Below are 16649 nucleotides of genomic sequence, written 5' to 3' on the forward strand. Positions count from 1 at the left end.
AGGCAGAGCCCTGATCCCAGTCCTCTGGGAGACCCCAGGGGATATGGCACATAGGAGACCTGAACACTGGCCTGTGGGAGGGGTTCGTTCTGATGGAGAGGTGACCCCAAGGAGGCCATGGTGACCCAGGGCTGCCACTCATGACTGTGCACTACCCAAGGGGACAAGTGGGAGCTGAACCCCAGCCCATGCATGGCACAAAACCCTGAGCCCTGGCATGGGGCTGTACCTGCTCAAAAGGGACACCTTTTTCTCATTTATACAAGGAGTCCTAGAGGTTGATAGTGCCTGTCATTTATTTGCCTGGGAATTCAGGAAACATAAATTAGCAGAAACAGCTCGGGCACGTGTGGCAAAGGCTTGGTGTAGGAGGTAGGGCAATCTGTGGAGTGAAGGCCACGCTGGGGAGTTTGGACCTGACTGTGTAGGTCAGAGGGGATAGGGAGGGGAGGGTGGGACTAGACCACATCCGAGGCTTTTGCTACTCAAGCTGGAGTGAAATCTAGTTCACAGCTCCAATTGTTAGGCTTGGGCTGTGTGCCTGTTGTGGAAAAGATGCACACTCTGTCCCAGGGAGCTCACAGGCTGTGGGTGGGAGCCTCAGGCAGGGGTGTCTGTGCTGGGAAGTGCTCGGTACCTTTAGGGGGCCCAGAGACAGCGTGGAGAGGAGGAAGAGGAAGCAAAACTCCATTCATCTACATAAGCACTTGCTAATTGTACCAGGCACCCAAAACTCTTTCCACGTGGGCTATCTGATTTCATCCCCTCAGCAACCCTACAGAGCACATATGATTATCTCTATTATACGGAAGAGGACAATGAGGCTCAGAAAGGTGAACTAATTCACCTGAGGTCACACAGCATTCGGGTGGCAGAGGAGGATTTAAATTCAGGTCACCCTGACACCAGAGCCTATTTCTGGAACCAGTGTGTGATGTTGTACTCTACTCTCCCTGGCTAATTCGCAGTTTGAACAACACCAAAGCCAGGAAAAGAGTCCTCACCCCTCTGTAGAAACAGGCCTTGGGAGTCCTGAGTCCTGAATACTCAGACCTGTGTGTGAGTGATGAGAGTGGGTCTGGTCCAGCTTTGAAAGCAGGTTACTGTCTGTATCTGTCAGACTTTCAGTTGCAAACAACAGAATCCACTCTGACTGGCTTAAGTAGAAAAAGAATTAGTTAAGGGATATTTGGGACTTCTAGAATCTCCAGGAGGACGAAAAAGAGGTAGGCATGGGACACAGCTAGGACAACACCAACCACACAACCAGTGTTGCACTAGCATCAGCAGCCCTGCTGCCAGCCGGCACCCACCCTGCAGCTCCACTCTGCTGTAACTTTACCCAAGGTGCTCGGGACTAGGCACCAGAAGCTCTGTCCTGCCCCCAGCCAAAGCTGGATGCCTTTGCCAGCCACTCCCAACAGATGGAGTCCCCCAGCCCACTGCTTCAAGTGACTCCCTTCTCAATCAAAGTCATATACAAGAAAGTCTAATTGGCAGAGCCCATGTAACACTCCTGTGCCCTAGCAGCAAGGGAAGCTGGGAGGATGGGTTCTGACTTCTGGCTCAAAGAAGCAGGCCTCCTACTGCAGAATCTCTGCAAACACGGGAAGAGCACACACGATATTGGGCAGCAACAAACATGAGAAATGGTCCCTGCGCTGCCCAACTCTATATAACCTGGATGAGCCTAGGCAGGTCTGGGCCTCAGTTGCCTCGGATGTAAATTGAGGATAGTCATCCCTGCAGCCTCATTCCAACAGGAGCTGCACACATGCTCTCTTGAGATGTGCGGGGCAGAGGAAGCAGTGATCCCAGCTTCCTGAAGATGGGTGAGATTGCTGGCTCCCCAACCCACAGCTTTGCAAATAGCTCCAGGCCCGTTCACCTCTCCTGGCTGCCCTGCCCCATAGTGTCTTTGGCATGGCGTGAGAGAATGCCCCAGGGCAGGGAGACCTACAGGGATTATTCGTGACATCTGGGGAGGGCACCAGGGCTTGGAAACCTGTCCAGAAGTCCCTTGGTGCTCCTGCTACATTGGTGGGCTGTGGAACAGGTGAGACTCTAAACACACGCACACACACACAGACACACACGCACGCACTCACACACATATGCACACACACAGATACATGCTGACACACTCATACACATGCACACACACACACACAGACCCACGCTCACACATTCATACACTCAGACACATGCTCACACACACTTATACACTCACACACGCACACACACAGACATGCAGACTACACACACACACACATGCACACATAGACATGCTCACACACTCATACACTCACACACACATTCACACACAACACAGACATGCTCACACACTCATACACACACACATGCACACACACATACACACACTCATGCACACACACATACATGCACACACATGCACACATGCACCCACGTGCACACAGACACACACACTCTCATGCACACACATATATGCACACATGCACACACGCACACACACACAGACACACTCAGAAACACACTCATACACTCTCACACAGTGCACAGACATGCTCACACACTCATACACAGGACACATGCACACGCTCATTGCACAACACATATATGCCGCAACACATGTCAACACCACAGACGCACTCAGTACACTACAACTCAGACACACACTCATACACTCACGCACACAGACGTGGCTCACACACCATGCCACACACAGTACACACGCTCACACACACTCATACACTAATGATGCACACACACGCACACACAGACACGCCCCACTGCACTCGCACACAAGACAGGCTCACACACTCATACACTCACACATGCACGCACTCACATGTGCACACCCACATACACTCACACAAACGCACACACGCACATGCACAAACAAGCACACACACGCTCACACACTCATACACACACATGCACACACACACGCACACACATGCACATACACACACAGACACGCTCACATCCCCACTCCCACTGGCACACACCCTTGCACGTGCTGCCAATACCTCGGTCACCCTGGCTGAAGCCGCCTTCCCAGGAACGGCCAAGGTGAGGATCAGCGATGCCAGGGGATGAAGCAGAAGGACTGGGGTGCTTTGACTTCTCGGGATAATGTCCCTCAGCCAGGGCAGCTGTGACTCAGCATCCCACTGGGGCCCCAGGCTGGCAAGGGGGCTGCGGTCCTGGTCTCGGTAGGAAGAAAGGCCAGACGAGGTCAATTAGGATTAGAATAGGAGCGCCTGTGGCGGCTGTAAAGGGATTAGAGAGAAAGCAGAGCCGAGAATGACTGTGTCAAGCAGTAAATTGATGATAATGTGAATTAGAGAGGAAAAATGACAGAAGAAAGGACAAGTTTATTCTAGATGGAGGTCTAATGGGCGCCAGGAAGACAGAGTGCTTTGTGAGGTGATGTTTTCATTTTTCACGGTAAATGCAAGCGCTCACGCGGAAGCCCGCTGGAGGTCTAGCCTGGCTTTGGGAGGCAGTGGGTCAGACTCCCGGGTGAGAGGTGGCCGGGGTCGAGCACTTGGAGGGTCAAGCCAGGGATCCTCCAAGGAGAATACTCTACTTCCGTTTCCTGTCCTTTGGGGCCCGTGTGTAGGGCAGCCCTGTGATTGCCCTGCCTTTGTGCCATGCCCCTCTCGTGCACGCATACCCTCTCATGCACTCACGCCCGCCTTCCTCTGGAATCACCTGCAGGCAGGACGAAGGGCAGGCACTGCAGACACTCCATGGGTGGCTGTCCCCATCCCACAGAAGAGAGAACAGAGGAAGGCTGACAGGGGTCTCTGAGTCAGGACTGCAGCCAGGGAGGTGACAGAAGAGGCGGCAGAAGAAAACCCATCTCAGGGAATACTTAGGCATGGGGCTGGTGTTTTTGCCATCTGGAACAGCACAGCAAGGTACTAGCTCCTCCACTGCCATACTGCCTCCCTGCGGGGATGGGCAGGGAGCAGTACATTGGCTCATTAGGGCTGAATGGGGAGGAGAAGTGGTGCATGCCAAAGTGTCACCCCTAATCCCACCCTCTTGATTACATATTAGCTGTATGACCTTGGGCAAGTCACTTAACCTCTCTGTGCCTCAGTCTCCTCAATGGTAAAATGGGAACAATAATCATTCCTACCTGATGGGAAACTAAGAGTTAATGGATATAAGCTGCGTAGAAAAGTAACCATCCTCACGGCTCCTTCACAACCTTACCTCATGGTGCCCTTGCAGTTATCCCCTTGTCGCCCCCTCTTACAGATGAAAAAACTGAGGCCCGGGGGTGAAGTCACTTGTTCAAGGTCTGCTAGCCAAGAAGTGGTGGAATGTGACTGGCAGACTCCAGGACTCAGCCCCCAGTTATGGTACAGGTTGACTCTCCCTAATCCAAAATGCTTGGAACCGGAAGCATGTCAGATTTTTCCAGATTTTGAAATATTTGCATTGTACCAGCTGAGCTCCCAAATCAAAAAAATCTGAAATCCAAAATGCTCCAACAAGCATTTCCCTTGAGCATCATGTCAATGCTCAGAAAGTTTCCGATTTTGGAACCTTTCAGATTTCAGATGTTTGGATATGGGATGCACAGCCTGCCTCTGGGAGAAGTGCCAGGATTTGGTTTGGAATTGGGTGAGAGTGCAGAATAAATATGAGCCACCTCACGTGGCGAGTGAAGAAGCTTGCCAGTCATATCCCAGCAGGCGTGCAGTCTGTGGCAGGCTGATGGGGCCCTAGCCGCTGCCCACTTGCATAAACCTGTTTCTGTATAGATGTGTAGGCCTTGAATTATATTGTAGTGGAAAGAGCCTCAAACTGGAGCTAACAACCCAAACCCCCAGCCAGGCCCTGTGCTGAGAGTCTGTGGCTTCGGGCATGTGACCCAGGTTTGTTGAACCTTAGTTCTCCCACCTGTAAAAGGAGGACATTGGCCTAGAGGCTCAACTTCTGTGGTTCTGAGAATCTGCTGGTCGCCCTGGGTCCTCCCAGTCCCCCTCATCCCTGAGAGGGAACTTTAGCAGAGCAGGGCTTCTGGAGGCCTTGGCCAAAGGGTGCAGTCAAAGAAAGCAGCTGGAGGCAATGGGAGGAGCCCAGCGTCTGTCCGAGTGCCCTCACTCTGCTTTCCTGAGGTCACAAAAGGGGCCTGCACCCCACCCTGTCTCACACATGCTCCCCAGAGTCTCCATGTCCTCCAAGCCCCACCTCCTCCAGAAAGCCAACTTGCTAGAACCATCTTGCACTCTCCAGAGCTTCTTTCTGACCCTGGATCCCCTTCCCACTCTGAATATTAACCTGTGTCAGGCTGGCGTTTGCCCCATTATTGCCCAGCCCTGCCCCCCGCAGGGTCAGGAAATGAGTGGTGAATGAATGAGTGAATGAATGAATGGGCAAGGGGTGTCTTCACTATTGTTTGCTCACTCAGCGAAGTTGGTTCGTTTACACATCCAATCCAGCCAAGCAGGTGCCACATACAGCTCCAGGCTGGAACTGGGGACAGACTCCCAAGAAGAGCAGAACCCAGCTTCTGCCTTTTGGGGGCCCTCCATCCAGGGATGGGGGAAGTGCAGAAAGAAGTAATCATAGCATAGGGACAGACTACAGGGGATTGTGAGCTCATGGCAGGAGGCTTCCCAGAGGAGGAGACAGGGCTCTGAGATTTGAAAGAGGCATAGAAGTTTAACAGGCGGCAAAAGGGGGTGAGGGTGCAGGCCAAGAGTTCCAGGCAGGAAGTACATTGTGGAGAAAGCCCCAGAGGCAGGAGAGTATGCTAGCATGAGCTAAACTGTGCCTATCCCATAGGTTTAAATGAGATAATACCTGCACAGGCCCTAGCAGGGCCAGGCACAGAGGATGTGCTCATCTGTTCGCATTATGTATATTCGAGACAGCTGCAAGGAGTTTCGTCCAGCTTAAGCATGATATATGAGTGTGGGCAGGAGGGGCCTTCCCTGAGGGAAATGAGTTCAGAGATGCTGGCTGGGGATAGATCATAGAGTACCTGCAGGCCAAACAAAAGGAATGCTTTTCATGTTTTTATCTTCTAGGTCAGGGGTTGGCAAATGATTTCTGTAAAGAGCAAGAGAGTAAATATCTTAGGCTTTGCAGGCCATAGTGTCTCTGTTGCAACTACCCAACTCTGTCATAATAGCAGTAAAGCAGTAATGGGCAATGCCTAAATGCATAGGCCAGACTGTGTTCCAGTAAAATGTTATTCCCTAAAATGGGCAGCTGGGAGGATTGGACCCACGGGCCCCAGGCTCCCCACCCCAGCACTAGATGGTGAGGAGCCTCAAAATCTTGTGAGCAGATTGTGGCCCTGGTGGGACTTGCCATTTGGGGAACAGACTGGGACAGAGATCTTGGTGAGAGAGGATGGTGGCCTGGGCTGGGTGAGTGGAAGAAAGGACAGAAGTGGAGGAGACTGGTGGAAAGGGGACTCCAGATCTGACCTCAGTGCTCTCTCTCGTCTCTTCCAGGGTCCCCCTACTATTATAGCGCTGCCGCCCGAGGAGCCGCCCCCCCTGCAGCCGCCACTGCCTATGACCGTCACTGACCCTTGGAGCCGGGCGGGCACCAAACACTGATGGCACATATCATTGAGGGTGACAGCTGCCCAGCCCTCCTGAAGATAGCCAGATGAGCCCATGAGACCGTCCCCCAGCATCCCCCGCTTGCCTGAAGTTCCCCTCCTCCCCTCTTCCTCCAGGGACTCTGGGGCCCTATGGTGGGGCTGTTGGACTTCTGGATGCTTGTCCATTTCTAAAAGCCAATCTATGAGCTTCTCCCAATGGCCATTGGGTCTCTGCAAACAAACAGATTGTTCTGCAAATCACCGCAGCCCCAGCCTAGCCTGCCGGTCCCCCAGCTCTCTATCTATCCATCGTAACCACCCCAGCCTGGGAAGAAGAGCTTGCTTTCGTTGCTTCAGCAGCACCCATGTAAATACGTTCTTGCTTTTCTGTGGGCCAGAAGGTCCGACTGAGAAGACTGCTCCACCCACGATGCATCTTGCACTCTTGGTGCGTCGCCGGACATCTTAGACCTGTGGCAGAGCATCCTCTCTGCCCTGGGTGACCCTGGCAGGTGGGCTCGGAGCTGTCCTCGAGACTGAGGATGCCGCCCTTGGGTTCCAGCCTCCTGCTCATCCCTCCTTCTTTAGTATCTTCACAAGGAGTCTCACTGGGCTGGTTGTGCTGCAGGCTCCCCCGAGGCCTCTCTCCAAGAGGAGCACACTTTGGGGCGATGTTCTGGCTTCCTGCCTCCATTTCTCTGGGACTGATGCAGTACGAGCAGCTCTTTTCCAGATCAAAGAACTCAAAGAAAACTGTCTGGGAGATTCCTCAGCTACTGTTCTGAAGCGGAATGTCATCCGAGGTATTGATTACATTGTGGACTTTGAATGTGAGGGCTGGATGGGATGCAGGAGATCATCTGATCCCAGCCAAGGAGGGGCCTGAGGCTCTCCCTACTCCCTCAGCCCCTGGAACTGTGTTTTCTGAGGCATGCCCAGGTTCAGGTCACTTTGGACACCTGTCGCGGATACTTCACCCACCCTCCAGGACCCCAGCAAGTGGATTCTGGGCAAGCCTGTTCCGGTGATGTAGACAATAATTAACACAGAGGACTTTCCCCCACACCCAGATCACAAACAGCCTACAGCCAGAACTTCTGAGCATGCTTTCGGGGCAGACCCTCCCCGCCTTCGTGGAGCTTAGCAGGCAGCTGGGCATGGAGGTGCTGGGGCTGGGGCAGATGGCTAATTTCGCACAATGCATGCCCACCTGTTGATCTAAGGGGCCACGATGGTCAGGGCCATGGCCAAGGGCCACAGGAACTTGGAGAGGGAGCTTGGAGAACTCACTGTGGGCTAGGGTGGTCAGAGGAAGCCAGCCGGGAAGATCTGGGGGACAGAGGAAGGCTTCCTGGAGGAGGGGCAGGAAAACACTGAGGAGTTGCTGTGTGACCTGGGAGTGATTTTTGACATGTGGATGCCAGGTGCCACCATCTCTTTACCTGGGGCCTTAATTCCTTGCATAGTCTCTCTTGTCAACTCAGAATAGCCAGGTAGAGCCCTTGTCCAAACCTGGGCTGAATGACAGTGATAAGAGGGGGATTGGTCTTCTTAGGTGACAGTGTCCCCCATATCTGCATGTCACCAGGATGGCAGAGAGCCTGAGCAGAGAGAGGCTGGACTTGGGATCAGCAGGCCAGGCAGGTCTTGTCCTGGTCCTGGCCACGTGTCTTGGCTGTGGAACCCCAGACAAAACCCTGCACCTCTTTGAGCGTTGGCTGCCTCGGTGCAGCAGGGTCACCTGTAGGGCCACCCTACAGCTCTTTCCTTCCCCTCCTCTCTCCAGGGAGCTGGGCTGTGACAGGATCATCTGGGGCAGGCCCTCCACTTCCAAGCAAGCAGATGGGGGTGGGCCCCTGAGGCCCACTAATATTTGGACCAAGTGGGAAACCAGAACACCTGGAGGGTGGGAATCAGAAGAGCCTAGAGAAAGACCTAGCCTAACTTCCCTTGTGGGAAACTGAGGCCCAGCTTGGGGAAGGCCAGGACCACACAGGGAGACAAAGCAGACTTCCTCTGGCCCCCACTAAGTATTTTGTTCCCTAAATCTCCCACAGGGTGGTGGAACAGAAGAGAAAACTAAGGCTCAGCAAGGTGGAGTCCTCAAGCAGTGACTGGCAGGGGTGGGGCTGGGACTCGGGCTCCTGACTCCCAATCCATGGTGTTCCCCATCACCCTGGTCTATCCACATCTCCTATTCCTGAGATTTGACAGTAAGAGCAGTGAGAGATGGTTCTGGGCCCCAGGCCCTAGACACTCAGTCTGTAAGAACTGCCAAGGAAGCCTGGTCACCTAGGCCAGGGATGGAGCCCAGCGAGCTCACAGCAGGCACACCCACCCCCGCCCTCACCCAGAACCTGCGGGCCAGAGAAGGGAGGTAGCTGGGGCCAAAGCCCGCCTCCAGGAGCCAGGGTGGGCTGGCTGCAGCCTCCACCTGTCAGGTAAGGTGGAGAAGGTATGTTATCTGGCACCTCTCTCCCTGCCTCCCTCCATTTAGCAGGAAGTGGTGGGGTCAGGGGTCTTCAGTATAGGCTTCTTGAGCCTCTGCCCCCTGTCACCCTTCTCTTGGAATGATGTGTACCCACATCTTTGGATCCTGCCATCCTTGTGGTTCCAGGCTGTTGGGAGGAGGTCAGCCTCCCCTGAACCAGCTGCCTGAGGCATGCAGCATCCTTCCTCGGCAAAGCCCACCTGGCCCACAGCGGCCCCCTCTCCCTATCCTGTTCCTCTTCTTGCCCTGTAATGTGCTCCCCCCATATGTTTTCTCTCTCACCTGAGGCTTTGCTGGTCCTCAGATTGGTTTTGTATTTGTGAGACAACCACTGGATTCCTGGGCTGCCAGGCAGAAGCACAAGCGCACACGGATGCACACGGATGTTCTCACACACACACACGCCCGCTCTCACCAATTCACAACGCCCTCGCAGTCCGGCGGAGCTGCCCAGGAGCTTGGTGAGGATGGCTCCAAAGGACACAAGCTGTTGAGGAAATGCCAGAGAATTCTGAATGGAAAAACACAAGTCCGGGGCCTCACCAGCATCGTGGCAGAAGGCCTGGGGCATTTCTCCATGGGCCTTCTGCCCTGTGTTCCCGCTCTGACTTTTGGAAAAGGACATTGTGGATTTTATGAAAATTTTCATATCATTAATCTAGCTCCAACCTAGAAAAATTTGATGGTATATCAAACCCAACATCCCTTTCCCAAGGCACCTTAGTTGAGGCTAGCCCTTCCATAACTGACATTGTACGGTGCTTTGCAATCCTTGACCACACTGTGGGGCAACGAGCATGATGCCCACTTTATAGACAGGGAAATTGACATTTGGGGCTCACATGGCAAGATAGAGGCAATGTGAATTCTCCGATCTCCAGGCCCCATTCTCTCTCCACCTAGTTGTGCTCCTGTCACAGGAGTGTATGGCTTAAAGACACTCCCCCACCCCCATTCCCTAGAAATCCCCCAGACTCCCAATAAGGCAAGAAAGAACAGGGACCCAGAGGCTGGCCTGTCCTAGGGGCCTGGAGGTTGGTGGCTTTGTTTCCTATGAACATTGAAACCTGCGGAGTCTTTGACCAAATCCACAACAGCGCTTCTGAGGTTTCATCCAGACTGTTCCCCAGCGGTCCCTGAGGCTCAGAAGGTATCAGAGCCAATTCAAGGCCACACCATAATCCCTGACCAGGCCTGGACATGGGTCCAGCCCTGACTGCAGGGGTCCAGGTGCCAGGGTCATGTGCTGTCCCCCACCTCCCTTTCTTTGCCTTCCCACTTTGGAACAGGCTCCAGGCCTGGCTGTGACAGTATGCAGGAGTGCCCAAGCCAGGGCCGCCAGAATGTCCACAGCCCCTGGAAACCACAGATCACAATCTCAAGTCCCCTGAATGAACTGCTTCCTGGGTGAATTGGGTGGTGTAACCTTGCCACTCGGGCAGGGCACCAGCCAGTATGGTGCAGTGGTGCCTGAGATGCCCAGAAGAGTGCCTGCCCCCCTGAGTGGCATTCAAGTATGAAAACTTGTAAAATGTTCTGTCGGCCTAAAGAAAAATGTCAATGGGCCAAATTTGACCCACTGGCCACCAGCCTGTGAGCCCCAATGCCTGTCAATTGCCCCCTTTCTTATTCACCTCCTGTCCTTTGTTGCAGATTTGGAGGAGATGGGAGCCCAGAGAGGTGAGAGATGCGCTTCAGGGTGTCCAGCAAGGCAGGGGCAGAAACGGGCACGCCCAGAGCCTGCCACTCTCCCAGGCCTTATCTTGGGCTCTTGCAAACCTTGCGCTTTGAAGGTGGAATTAGGTAGAAGGTCAGAGGCACTGGGGACGGGATTGGGGAGCTGCTGAGTTTTCAGGGGAGGTCAGTGCTGCTTGGGCGCCTTTCACATGTTCAGGGAAGAGACTCAGATGTGGCCACGGGGCACAGAGGGGTGAAATCCATTCACCAGAAGTCACACCCCAGAATGACTGTCCAGCCTTGGCAGCCAGTGGCTCCAGCCACCCCCTCCTCATGACATTCAGCCAGGATTGAGCTCCAAGCCAGGGAAGCAAATCTTAAAAACCAACCAAGCACCCTGACACAGCCCTAGGAACACAATGAGTCTGAGATACAGCTTCCTGGGAGGGTGAAACCAACTTCTGCCCCTGGCCAGGCCAGGCCCAGGCAGGCGTGGTTGGATCCCACAGGGCGCCGAGCTAGACCAGCTCCACGGTGGCCCCACTACGAGGCCAGTTCTGCAGGCTTGGCCTTGTCACCCATTGAGAGGCTGCTCTGATGGTTCCCAGCCACACACCAGCTCTCCTGGGGAAGCTATTTCTTTTGTTCTTTTGGCCTCGGAGAGATCCGAGGCAAGTACATTTCTTAAAAGGTAATAAAATGCATTATTGGAAAGTTGAACAGTCAGGCCACGACTCTTAGCCCACAGCGTGCCCCACCTCCCAGCAGCCCCTTCAGTCCCTTGCCCCTGTTGTCCCCTGTTGCCCCAAACCTCAGGGTTCCCTCTTGCATATTCATGGGGGAACCACAGTGCTGATGTGTACTTCCCCACTGTCAGCTCTGCTGCACCTCGTGTGGCGCCAGGTCCCGATGGGCCTCGCAGAGGCCAGGCCGTGAGCCCCTTGCCTGCCTGCTCCCCTGATGAGGCAACAGCTTCTCTGAAATGAGCTGCCGCCCAGGAGCAGGCAGGCACCAGTCTGTCTTTCCTTTTCTGGTAATTCCTCAGCACTGAGGCTCCATTCTTGGGCACCCCAGGATTGAAGGGGACCTCAGAATCATGTCACTGCCATTCTAGAGTTTCTATCCAAGGGGTCCCCTTTAGCTCATCTCCAAGACGGGTAAATGCAGCCACCATTCAGAAAGCCCAGAAATTCTTCTTCCCACATCTTAGACCCCTGAGCAACACAAGGAGAAAATGCATCTGCTTACATATTAATATCTACTGATGGACAATCAGAGAAGCCTCAAAGGAGTCGTCTCAGGTAGGGTACTTGGCCTGTGGCAGGAGAGACAGAGGCACAAACCCATCCACCCATCAGCTTCAGGTGGCTGATCGGGGCCCAGGGAGGGAAGCAGGTAAAACAGCAGGTGGGGGTGACTTGGCAGTCATGCACCCCACCCCTCCCCAACTCTGAGGCCTGGCAGGAGGAAGTCACGCCAGGAGGAGGCCACACCAGCCTCACCTGCCTTGACTCCCACCCCCTGCCCCGCGATCCTGTGGCTATGGCTGCTGGTTGCTCGTGTCCCCAAAATCACCATGCCTGTGGCCACGTCCCTCATCTTCTCCAAAAACATCATTAAGAACAAGTGATTTTGGATGATGGATTTTTGATTTACAAATGGTGCATTTCCCTTGGAGTGGAACAGAGAGGAAACCATTGAATGGCACCCTTCTTTTCAAGCATGAATACATTTTAATGAAACTATTTTATTGTATTTGAGGAAATGGAGAGTTGAACATTCCAACCAATCAATAGCCAATTAATTGCTATAAAGCTAAAAAGAAAATAAATAAATCTTGAGTCTATTTTAAACATTTAAACACTGCAAAAAGTTTAGAGCCTCAGAGTCTGGCCTTCCCCCCTATAATGTGCACGAGCACGTAAATACACACACACACACACACACACACACACTCCCCTACACCTCAGACATACTCGAAACTCAAACAGCACTGAGTCTCCCCGTGCCAATTCTTGCCTGCTCTCCTCGACTTTGGTCAGAGAAGGTGAGCAGACCCGGCAGCAGCCTGTCCTGGGGCTCAGGAAGAGGCAGGCCCATACCCTGGCCCCAAGCCCCCAGCACAGCAGAGGGTGGCAGGCAGTGAGGGCCTGGTGTTACCTGGGCCCCACTTCTCAGCCCCAGCTACTGGGACTCCAAGGTTGGGGTGAGGATGGAGTTTTGGCCCTGGGTTTGCCCTGACTCCTGCTGGAAGACGCTGCCCTGGTTTTTCACCCTCTAGTGGCCTTGGACATTGCATATTTGTAGAAATGCAGATTACGTTGCAAATGGAAACCTTTGCCAGGAAAACACATGGATTTTGCTTTTTATTCTTTGAGACATTTGACTTTGTCCTAGGGACTGACCTTTCAGCATCAAAGAAATACATATCTACTGTCTCCGCCAAAGTTTGTGATGCCTGCATAGACGCTTACTTGTAAAAAAAAAATACAAAAAAAAAAATACAAAAAAAACCCCCAACAAGAACCACGATTGAATTGCCTTTGAAAGTGGGAGATGATCTGTCTCCAACGGATTGAAAAAAAAAAATGCTTCTTAAAAAATGTGTATGTTTTGTATTCTTTTTTTCTAGTAGAAAATAACTGACTTGAAATATTGGTGGTTTTTTTCTTAGTGATGTGTGTTGCTTTTGTGTGTAATAATATTTGAATGTAATTACAGCAGTGCCAATTTGCCAAAGATGTTGGACATATTTTTCTTTTTTGGGGAGGAGGGCAGGGCTAGGGGTGGGACTTGGGAGAAAACAGGGGTGGGGCTTTGGTTTAATTTTTTTTTACTTTTTTTTCTCGTCAAACCTGAGATTTGTGGCTTCCTTTTAAGTTAAATGGTTGACTGCAACACCTTTATTTTAGATTAGTTGGAGAAACATGCAATAAGATTGGCGTAGTTTCAATATCTGTGTGTCTTTTCATGAGTGGCTGTTACTTGTGAAGAATTGATTTTATGTAACCTTTATGTGAGATAATTATTTGTAAATATTTGCCATAATTTTATTGGTTCCTAAAATAAAAGTAATTTTTTAAGTTCAGAGAAAGATTTTGATCTTGTTTGTTTTTACTAGTTTGAGGATGATCTTTGACAACTTTGACTGTCCCCTAAGGGGTTGTGGGGCATTTGATGGCTGTCCTGATTCAATCGGGGTCAAAACAAATCCATGCATGAAGAATGTGTTGCAGAATTGGGCTGTGCTCTGGGCAGGGGCAGCAGGCACTGAATCCACCCTTGAATGTCCCCAGGTTTGGCAGGTGGAGTCATGGGTGAGCCTCCACTCTGGATTTGACTCCTAACTGTTATTTAATGTCAACCTCAGTTCCCAAATGGTCAGTAATTCCTACCTCGTTCATTCATTCAGCACACAGTGATTGAGCATCTGTTCTGTCCTCAGCACTGGGGACACAGAGGTGAACAGGGCCAACAAGGACTCTGCTACCAGTGGCACAATCATCGCTCACTGCAACCTTGAACTCACAGGTTCAAGCCACCCTCTTGCTTCAGCCTCTCAAGTAGCTGGGACTACAGGCGTTCACCAGCAAGCCCAGCTCGTTTTTTAAATAATTTTCTCCTTACTTACAAACTAACAATATTATCAGCTAATTTTTAAAAACTTTTTGTAGAAACAGGGTCTCACTATGTTGCCCAGGCTGATTTCAAACTCCTGACCTTAAGCCTTCGTCCTGCATCAGCACCTACAAAGTGCTGGAATTACAGGCATGAGCCACCGCCCCCATCCCATACGTGCTTTTCACTTTGATCCTGTCGAGCCTCCTGGAACCCAAAATGCCTGGATCCAGACAGAACTTAGAAGCCATTCACACCAGGAGACCTCGCCTTTGGGATCCAAAGCCACAGGCCATATCCAGTCAGACCTCAGAGAGCAAGAGTCCACAATCCTTCTGTGCTGTCCTTAAGCCTTTGGAACTGAGCATTTCAGGTGCAAAGGAGCCCAGAGGTGGCTTTTCATCATGGGGTAGGGCAGCTGCAGACTTGAGCCCTGCCCCTGCCGGGCGATGTCAGTGTGCAAGGGCAGGCAGGGACCGCTGCGCCCGCTGGCACAGTGTGTGCAACTCCGTAATTGCCAGAGATGGAGTGGGTGAGTGACCGCGTGGGGGCTGTGGACAGCAGCTCATTCATATTTAATAAAGCAGCTGCACGGCCTCCATTCATTTCTGCAATGGATGGTGGCGAAGGTGATTCCTGAGGGAGAGAGAGTGAGCCGTGGCAGAGTGCTGGCCTGGCTCCTCCCTTCTCAATGCTCCTGACTTACAGCACAGACTTCAAAGAGAAGTAGGCGTGTTTTTTTAACTGAAATCGGACCCCAAACCTATGAACTGGTGAGGCAGGGCAGGCGCTTGGTTTCCTGACACTGTGGCTCTTGTCCCTGGTTTTCTGGGGACAGAAGCCTCAGGCCTGCCCTCCCGAGAAACAGGGCACCAGTCTCTGCAGTAAGCAGGGCATGTGCAGCCCCCACATGACAGCAGAATGGAGGCAGTGGGCAAGGCCTTCGGGTATGAAGGTGGAAGTACCAACCCTGACAGCCGCAGGCAGCCCTTCCGCACTCAGGGACAGTGAAAGAGGAGCAAGAGAGAAGACTGGGATCTGCCCTGGGAGGTGGTCCTCAAACTCCCCTGGGAGCCAGGCCCCATTCTGGGTGCTGGGGACAGAAGAAACCCCTGGGGGAGTGAGACTGCTGCAGGGCAGAAAGATCAAACCTCCCACAAGCCATGCCTGGGAGTCTCAGCTCCAGGTTTTGATGGTCAGTTTGCTGATGTAAGCAGTCTCTTAACTTCTAGAAGACTTGATTTCTTCATCTGTGTAATGGGTAAAAACCTGATAACGTTTACCTCAAGGGTGTTATGAAAAACAAGTGTTATACATTGTGTGAAAGTTTTTCCAATTGACAAGTGGGAGTTTTGCCAGGATGTCTTCTCCACTGTAAGGAAGTCAAAATTTTCCCCAAGGTCAAACTCTAGTCAGAACCTCCTCTGTGCTGGGTGCAGGAGGAGGGTAGAATACAGAAATGAACCAAACAGGAGCCTGCTGTCTGGGGGCAGGTGATGTGTGTATTTTAATTCTAGGCATCACATGGCCAGTATCACCTACAGCTGGAGCAGGCGGGGAGGTGTGGTCTCAGGAGGGGTGCCATTCAGTTGTGGGAGGGGTAGTCAGAGAAGGCTTCCTGGAAGAGATGGCTTTTGAGCTGAGCTGTGAAGGGTGGGCAGAATTTCAACAGGAAATTTTAGAGAGGGCAGGAAGGGAAGGCATTCCAGGCACAGGTAACTGTGTGAACAAAGCCCCACAGATGGGAAAATGAGTGTGCTGGGAGGAGATACTGAACCATTTACCTCTGAGTTAACCAGGCACTGTGGCCTTTTTCCCAAGCCTACCTTCTGTGGGTGACACCAGATCAAAGGTAAGGGGTAGCCTGGGTTCAGGATCAAAGGTGAGGGCTAGCCTGGGCTCATGTCATTTCCTAGCAGATGGGTTGCTCAAGGAGAGGAGGTGGCAAATGCGAGCAGAGGCTGACGTCTTCCTTAGGAGGCAGCGAAGGGGAGTGTGTTTCAGATGGGGGTGGGGGCAGATGGATTTCCAGCCCCGCAGATCCCATAGCTGCGGAGCCTCTTGGCCAGCTGTGTGGTGCTATGGGGAAGGGGACCCTTCTGGTGGACTGAGCACTGCTGTGGCCTCCTCAGCACACTGCCTCAATAGCTGTCTCTGGGAGGGACGCCTGGCCTGCAAAGCCCCGCAAGAGGAGGCTATCACTGGGAGGCCCGCTCTGCAGCAGACACAGATGCTATGACTTTAGACCACTGGGGCCATTAGCACCCCAAGTGATCTTAGTGATTTATTTGATTTATCTAC

General features: G+C 52.5%; 1 protein-coding gene across 2 annotated transcripts in view; it reads left to right on the top strand.

The window, feature by feature from the left end:
- Positions 1 to 13818, top strand: part of PAX5 (paired box 5) — a 201429-nt gene extending 187611 nt beyond the window's left edge. For both annotated transcript variants that reach the window (XM_017892648.1, XM_017892649.1), the window contains exon 10: positions 6468 to 13818. In XM_017892648.1, coding sequence (XP_017748137.1) covers positions 6468 to 6544 — 77 coding nt within the window. In that variant the 3' untranslated portion in view covers positions 6545 to 13818. The remainder of the gene's footprint in view (positions 1 to 6467) is intronic.
- The last annotated feature ends 2831 nt before the right edge of the window (positions 13819 to 16649 follow it).

The sequence above is a fragment of the Rhinopithecus bieti genome, unplaced genomic scaffold (assembly GCF_001698545.2).
Source record: "Rhinopithecus bieti isolate Rb0 unplaced genomic scaffold, ASM169854v2 scaffold_22453, whole genome shotgun sequence".
Taxonomy (NCBI): Eukaryota; Metazoa; Chordata; class Mammalia; order Primates; family Cercopithecidae; genus Rhinopithecus; species Rhinopithecus bieti.